Consider the following 8456-nt stretch of genomic DNA (forward strand, 5'->3'; position numbering starts at 1 on the left):
AGAGAAATAAATGAAACATTTCTCATGAAAATGACAAATTGTTTGCTAATTTTATTAAATTGTGTGCTAATTTCAGTAAATTGTGTGCTCATTTCACTAGTTTGTGCACTCATTTTACTGAACTGTGCTCTCGTTTTATTGTAACGAGGGCACGAATTAATACATATTAGTGCACAATTTCTTAAGAATATAAATGTAGTAAAATGAGGGTAACATTTCGTAAAACTCGTGCACGATTTAGAAAAAAATTAGCGCATGACAAGCGCACATTCTCTGGATATACAAAACACCTCTCGGGTTCCTGAGGGAAACACATTACATGCAACTCCAACAAAACACACACATACACCTGCCAAAATTGAATTGAAACAAAAAAGGGTATTATTTCAATGTGTGTGAGAATATAAGTGTGTGTGTAGGTCTGTTGGTCTTCATGTGAGCAGAGGCAGTGACATTTGAGTGGGGGGCAGCGAAGAAGGTTGTGAGGAGGCTTGAGGGGGTGCTGATGGGGTCAGGATTGAATTTCGACATGACAGCATTCCCACAGGGACTGTGTGAGCATGAGAGTGAGAGAGAGAGAGAGGAGAGACTGAAGACAGTGACCCACAAACAAGTTTAACTATCCTAACTGCACCGCCCCAGGCTGTAAGATCAACACACCCCTGAATCCCCATGGAGGAGTAGGAGAGGCTTAAAAAAAAGCCACAGAGAGCTGGTAGTGAGAAGGACAGAAAGGAGTGAAAAAGATTGGAGACCGACAGAAAGTGAGGTGCAGGAGGAGCAGAAGGCCCCCTCATGGACGTTAAGGGGAAGACAGAGACACTGACACACACCGAGTGACAGACTGACTGACTCAAGCCCAGACGGTGTAAGGTGGGTGCAGATGCCACATGGTGTTGTGGAGGGAGTCAAGGCGTCGCAACTGCCCCGGCTGTGATTAGTCTGAATCTGGCAAGGGTGAGTTGGAGAAAATAACCCCCCCCACACACACACACACACACACACACACACACAGAGAGAGAGAGAGAGACACACACACACACACACGCACACAGCCAGTTGGAGCTACTTACTAATACACACACACACACACACACACACACACACACACACGCAGAGGGACATGCACGCACACATGCACTCCCAGCCAGCCAGACATTCTCTCTCTCACATAGACACACAAACATATGCACACAAGAAAGCACGCAGGCACACACAGGCACACACACACACACACACACACACACACACACACACACACACACACACACACACACATGCACTTGTCTACTTACAACCCTTACTCTCCTGTGCTGGTGTAAGCTTGCTCTACTACTAATATTAATAACTTGTTTGATTAGTTTAACTTGGCATGATGGATTGTAGGTGAAATTGATACTGTAAATATTGTTTATTGTTACGTGAAGTGCTAGATATAAATAATTTAAATATTTGAAACTTCTAATTTCTAACCACTGTAATATGGAGTCAGCAGTTTTGAGTTATAGCCTGTACTTGGTCCTAACAGAAGCGGGAAAAGGTGCTGACTGACATGCATTTTGAAATGTCAAATCTTTTAAAAAATCAAGACAAGATTAATGTGAACATGTATCTCTAAAGTAATAGCTTAATATAATGTAATAGATTAATAATATGTAATGAGCTGCAATGTAAAATTTGGATTGAGATATTATGTAACAATATGGTTCAAATTCAGATGTGCTTTTTTTGATTACGAATACATTTTATTTATGACCAGAGACCCCAATTTTGAATAATATTGTAACTGTATTGCAGTTGACCTTGACCTTGATCATTATACATCCACTGAGATATTGTGCTTTGTATAATGAAATATTTTTTTCTTTGGACAGGACAGTCAATCTCTCTAATATTTTGTTGGGTTTTTTTGCACTTTTTTTTTTTTACACTTTTTGCACTTATTGGTTGGTAATTGATTTAGTACTTTTCAGGTCACCTGCTCTGTTTAAAACTTTTTTTCCAGACTGAGACCAGCATAGAGAGTCACCACTTGGACAATGGACAATCACAACCAAGACGGCGATGAAGGGGGGACAGGGGAGGACGGCAAGAAGCTCTTCATCAATATGGACGAGAGTGACAAGAAGAGCAAGGAGCAGCGCAACAAGGCCGAGAAGGGCGAGAAGGAGGAGCAGCTGAGCCTGTCCGAGAAAGAGAAGGAGGGCGCGAAGCGCGATAGCCGGCGCTCGGGCTCGCTGTGGCGCGGAGGCTGGGCGCTGACCGAGCGCCTGGCCATCAACGTGTCGGGCATGCGTTACGAGACGCAGCTGCGCACGCTGGCGCAGTTCCCCGACTCTCTGCTGGGCGACCCGCGCCGCCGCCTGCGCTACTTCGACCCGCTGCGCAACGAGCTCTTCCTGGACCGCAGCCGCGTCTGTTTCGACGCCATTCTCTACTTCTACCAGTCGGGCGGCCGCCTCCGCCGGCCCGCCAACGTGCCCCTGGACGTCTTTATGGAGGAGCTGCGCTTCTACGAGCTGGGCGAGGACATCGTGGCGCGCTTCAAGGAGGACGAGGGCTTCCCCAAGGAGATCCCGCGTCCGCTGCCCGACAACGAGCTCCAGCGCAAGCTGTGGATGCTCTTTGAGCACCCGGAGTCGTCGAGCGGCGCTCGCATCATCGCCATCATCAGCGTCATGGTCATCGTGGTGTCCATCCTCATCTTCTGCCTGGAGACACTGCCCGACTTCAGACAGGAGAAGGAACGGCGAGAGGTGAGACACTGGGAAGTGTGTGAGTGTGTGTGTGTGTGTGTGTGTGTGTGTGTGTGTGTGTCTATGTGTGTGTGTGTGTGTGTGTGGGAGCCGGGAGCGTAGAAGTTCTGCAAAATTGCAGAGAATATATGTGAAGGGTGTTTCGTTCATCCAAGAGTAGAACAGCAACCAGGAGGGTATGGGTGAGGAAAGTTAAGATGTCAAGGTGAATCAGACTGGGAGTCGACAATGAGGAAGGAAGACGGGACAGGGGCCGAAGGGTGACCAAGAATAACTTTGATAGGACAGCAAAAGCAATGAAGCACTTAATTGCATATCAATTGTTGATGACAGTTGGTGAATGTGAATTACAAGATGTAGCACATTAACACCGAGTGAACAAACAAACAGAAGGGTTATATTGAACACACACACACACACACACGCACACACACAAAATCTCGCTCACACACACATACATACTTCTCCTCCCTAAGTGTGAACCAGAGGGGGCCAGCCATGCCATGTCACATGGTGGGGGCAGACAAACATAGAGGTTAGGGGGCCAGGCCTGGGGTCAAAGTGCATGTGCTGCTGGGAACCTGAAGAGATTGCAGGGAAAAAACGACAAGAAAGAGACAGAGATGGAGAAGGTTAGAGAGAAAGTGAGAGACAGGTTAATGCTGAGATTATTTTAGCCATGTCGTTAAATCTGATACACGTAGATTGAGGGAAGGAATGGCAGGGAAAGGGGAGGAGGGTGAGAAAGTGGATCAGTCGGTGGCCAAGAAAGAAAAACACAGGGGAAAATGGAGTCACGCTGCGGTACAAAAAGGGGGGGAAACAGTAGGAGAAGGGAGAGAACAAGGAGATGATGTTGAGAGAGGGCAGGTTGAAGAGTGAACACATGGAAGAGAGGAGAGAGAGCGAGAGAGAAAGAGAGAGAAAGAGAGAGAGGGTGGGCGCAAGACAGGGAGGTGGGTAGCATTCAGACACGTTAAATCTGCTTCTTAATCTCGGTCCAACTGCACTGGCTCCTGATCATCTCGGAGCCATGCCAAGAAAGCAGCAGTCGGGACGGTGGGCGATGATACGGGAGTGTGACTCTGTGTGTGTAAGTGAGAGAGGGAGCGAGTGAGAGAGAGAGAGGAAGAGCGAGAGAGAGAGAGAGGGACAGAGAAAAAGAGCGAAAGAGAGAGAGAGGGAGGCATGAAGTATGGAGCAGGGGCATGATCTTAAGTTACGCCTTGGAGATCTAAGGCAGACTATATATAGAGGAAGGACAACCCTAGGAGCACATCAACACATAAACGGCAGCCTGTATTAATAAACACACTGACTCACGGGCTGAAAGAGGCATGGAAAGAGTCTTTGAGACCACCTATTTGATGACTGGCACAAAATGATATTAACCTCTCATGCTGACAAGATGTCTCTGGATTTTTGCGAGTACGCCTGCATGACACCATAGAACATACGCCACGTTCCAATGCACAGAACGTAAATATAATCACAGTGCATACACTTTCGTGAATGTGCACACACAAATATACACAAGCTCATATTTACGCACACTAAATACATATCTGTGTCCTGACATAAATTCAGAGACTTGACATATTTTTTTGTTCTATGAGCACAAAAAGGCAGAGGTGAGAAATTTGAGGTGAGTTACACAGTATGAAGTCAAGGTGCAAATGCTGACTTAAACATGGTTTGTTATTAGACATAGCCCTCTTTTATGGGGTGATAAAGAGAAAGAAGCTGCAGGTCACTGTTTGTGAACTTCACCAACGTGACAGAACCCCCTGACCTGTAAGTGGGTGAGGAAATTCCTCTCAAAATTGCCTCTGCCAGTTATTGCTTCTCAAAGCTTTTTAGGCTCTTAGACAATCTCTCACACAATACCGTAATTCACACTAATCATGTGTACTATTACACCTGTTATGTGTCCTTAATAAAGTATATAAATGCACCCACATATCATATAGGCACATACTGTAGATATTCTCAAAGAGTCTCACTGAAACTCAGCCATCATATCTTTTATTGGAGCACACCGTTAAGGACTTGTGGGATATTTGGCGGGGACAAGTGTCTTGCAAGTAATACAAGGGAGGGATGTCCTCCATCTCATGTATTATAAGCATGAGGGGCACATACACCAGTCAGAGGGCAGTTAAGGGTAGAAGGGCTTTCCCATGCCCCCCTCACACAACCTTCACACACACTGCCACACCAAAATACACTGCTTATCATACCATTTATAACTGAACATCAACTGAGGTGTGTGACATTCAGGCAGAAGTGCAGAGCGTATATGTTGTGTAGTACCGTACCTCCATACATTAAACAAATACAGAAATATTCCACATGCGTCATCATAGTGTACTTTTACCCAATAGGCTGTTGTGACAGCCGATTGACTTCAAGTCATCCCCCACTGTTTTAGAGAGGTGCCTAACCCTGCTTTACGGTAGAAATGAAGTGTTAAATTCCAGCAGCTCGAAGGCGTGTGCTGTTCCACAAACTTACGCCAAGCTTGTGGTGTTTTTCTTCCAAGGGTGTAAAAATAGAATCACATTGATTTCAAAATACAGTGAGTTAGTTATTGAGACAGACAGATAGATGGATAGAGTGTGAGAGAGCGAGAGAGAGAGAGTGGGAGAGAGTGGGAGAGGGAGGGAGAGCAAGAGAGAGAGAGAGCGCGCGAGAGAGAGAAAGAGAGAAAGAGAGAGAGAGAGAGAAAGAGAGAGAGAGTGTGTGAGAGAGAGAGGAGGAGAGCAAGAGAGAGAGAGAGAGAGAGAGAGAGAGAGAGAGAGGGTGTAAAACAGAGCAGGGGAGAGATATGATAGTATAGGATACATGTTGCTACAGTCAGCCGCTCAGTAATGAGTGATGTGTTCATGACACATGCTCGGTGCTGGAGAAGACACTCAGTCTTGCACTCTTTTTACCCACTCTATTCTTTTATTTTCACTTTTCTTTTTTAATTTGATTGCGCACTCTTAAAATGTATCTGCCTTGTTTCTACTCCTGCGTGTACTGTAATTACACTCATTTCTTTAATTGTGAACTTTATGTGGAGTCAAATTCACTCTCTCACAAACTCGATTATTTGTCTTACATGACTAAAGGTTATGGCTTAAAAACAAAACAGAAGTGCTGTGTGCTCATGACTCCCTGTTGTCACGCAGTATTCCCCTATTCTGTTTCTTCTCTTCTTTACCTAGCAACCCAGAATAATGCCCCACCCTCACATCCCCAACACCACCATCACGGTGCCTTCGGACAGCACGCCCTTCGACGACCCCTTCTTCGTGGTGGAGACGCTATGCATCTGCTGGTTCTCCTTTGAGCTCGTCATGCGCTTCATCTGCTCGCCCAGCAAGACCAGCTTCTTCAAGGACGTGATGAACGTCATCGACTTCTTCGCCATCATTCCCTACTTTGTGACGCTCGGCACGGAGCTGGTGAGCACCAAGGGCCAGCCTCCCACCATGTCCCTGGCCATCATCCGTGTCATCCGTCTAGTGAGAGTCTTCCGAATCTTCAAGCTCTCGCGCCACTCCAAGGGCCTGCAGATCCTGGGCCAGACGCTGAAGGCCAGCCTGCGCGAGCTGGCGCTGCTCATCTTCTTCCTCTTCATCGGCGTCATCCTCTTCTCCAGCGCCGTCTACTTCGCCGAGGTGGACAGCCCGGACACCTCCTTCACCAGCATCCCCGAGGCCTTCTGGTGGGCCGTGGTCTCCATGACGACGGTGGGCTACGGCGACATGTACCCGGTGACGGTCGGCGGCAAGCTGGTGGGCTCCATGTGCGCCATCGCCGGCGTGCTCACCATCTCGCTGCCCGTGCCCGTCATCGTCTCCAACTTCAGCTACTTCTACCACCGCGAGATGGAGTGCGAGGACACCAACGAGTACACGCACATCAACACCTCCCTCTGGGAGGACGAGGAGCACGACGAGGACGAGGAGTACGTGGACAGGGAGGGCATGGAGGGGGAGAGTGACTACGCACCCCTGGAGGGGGGCGGTGGCACGGCGCACAGGGGCATCTGCGGGCCTCTTAACGGAACACTGCTGGCGGGACTGTGCGCCGGGCAGGGCGAGGAGTTCTTGGGAGGCAACGTGTACCTGCGTGAGCCACTGGTAACACAGGTATGAGGAGGGACGACAAAGAAAGAGAGGTGGAAAGAGATAGAGATAAAAGGGTGGTGACTTTGGGGGGCGAACACAGACTTGTATGTTCTATCTCAGACATGAGAGAGGAAAGTGGAAGAGAGGCAAAGAATGGACTTTGTCACATGCTACGCAATGACTGATTTAGACGTACCATTTTACGCACATTAAATAGGGGTGTGTATAGAAAAATGTTTTATATTACTGAACAGTCTCCACAGATCAACATCCATCACACAGTAAAACTCATATACAAAAGTTAAAGCTTTGAATATTCATATATTGTCTACTATTTGTACTTTAAATGTTATATGAATTTGAGTTTGAAGTTAGAGAAATAAAATTGCAATTCTGTTCAAATTGAGAAGTTTGAGTGTTATAACAGGATAAGCTGATGGTAATATCACTGCTGCAGTGTTATACAAATAAATACAGAAATAAACATGTAAATAAAATATTTATCTTGAAATACGTGGTCTCATGCGTGAGGGAACAGCTTCCCCCATGGTGTTAACTGACTTTTTATAGCTGTCTCACTGACATGCCACAGAGGTCAATGTTGCACATGTATATGATCCGTAGACACTTGTTTGTTGTCAAAACAACCATCATCATAAGGGGGGCAGTGGTAACCAACTCACCAATAAGTCTTAAGTGCATAAGTCCCTACTGGTGAATGATTCTTACAGAGATATTACATTATGTGTTCTACTGCCAGCCAATACAATTTTTAATGTATAGTTTTCAATTAGTGTATTTTAATTCTGTAAAATGTATGTACTAGAATGAGAATAATTGCATAAACTAAAGATTTTAATTGTATGACTTGTATGGTGAGCTTTGTGTGTGTGTGTGTGTGTGTGTGTGTGTGTGTGTGTGTGCGTGTGTGCGTGTGTGCGCGCAGTATGATGTGTGGACTGTCAATGAGCAGACAGTTGTGTGGACACCATGTTCTATATTATGTAAATGTATTTAATAAAGATTACCTTATCATCTTCACCAATGTATGGGCTACATAATTTCTTCAAATAGGCCTCCAAACTTCCTACAAAAACAAACAAAAAGCGTAATGAAGAAACTTGAAAGGTTTATTGCTCATCGAACATGAAGTGAAGTGTTCAATGTTTCAAAAAGGCACTTGCCCAATACCCACTCATATTACGTATAAGCATGTGTGACTAAAAAACATTATTAGACTACTTAAAGCTAAGGTTACAATGGAATGTCTATGTGACATTTGTTAACCCTTCTAATAAAATATCACTGGCTGCTAGCCTTAGCTGTCATATGCTGGGTAAACCTATTCTGTTTCTAATCTAAATTGGCAAGGCAAGCTTTGGCTGAGAATTTCAACAAGAACACAGGCTACTTGCGCATGCATTTTAGAATGTGGATGCATTTTCAAGGGACACACAAGGAAAGCTATATGTAGTTTTGTTTGTCTGCTTGTTTGTTTGTGTGTTTGTTTAAAGCATTCAGAGATGACCTAGAGATAGGAATAGAATCAGAAGAAGACAAGATAGCATGACCCCTCACT

At 45.7% G+C, this 8456-nt stretch overlaps 1 protein-coding gene across 2 annotated transcripts; it reads left to right on the forward strand.

Annotated features, from left to right (window-relative positions):
- Nucleotides 1-622: 622 nt before the first annotated feature.
- On the forward strand, nt 623-7912 carry LOC134076607 (potassium voltage-gated channel subfamily A member 7-like). Of its 2 annotated transcripts, none has more exons than XM_062531735.1 (3): nt 623-957; nt 2006-2756; nt 5969-7912. In XM_062531735.1, the coding sequence occupies exons 2-3, from the start codon at nt 2040-2042 to the stop codon at nt 6902-6904; spliced, it is 1653 nt and encodes a 550-aa protein (XP_062387719.1). In that variant the 5' UTR covers nt 623-957; nt 2006-2039; the 3' UTR covers nt 6905-7912. The 2 variants fall into 2 exon arrangements, with proteins under 2 accessions (XP_062387719.1, XP_062387720.1); XM_062531736.1 differs by lacking the exon at nt 623-957 and adding an exon at nt 1165-1318.
- Nucleotides 7913-8456: the final 544 nt, after the last annotated feature.

This window comes from Sardina pilchardus, chromosome 3 (assembly GCF_963854185.1).
Source record: "Sardina pilchardus chromosome 3, fSarPil1.1, whole genome shotgun sequence".
NCBI classification, from domain to species: Eukaryota; Metazoa; Chordata; class Actinopteri; order Clupeiformes; family Clupeidae; genus Sardina; species Sardina pilchardus.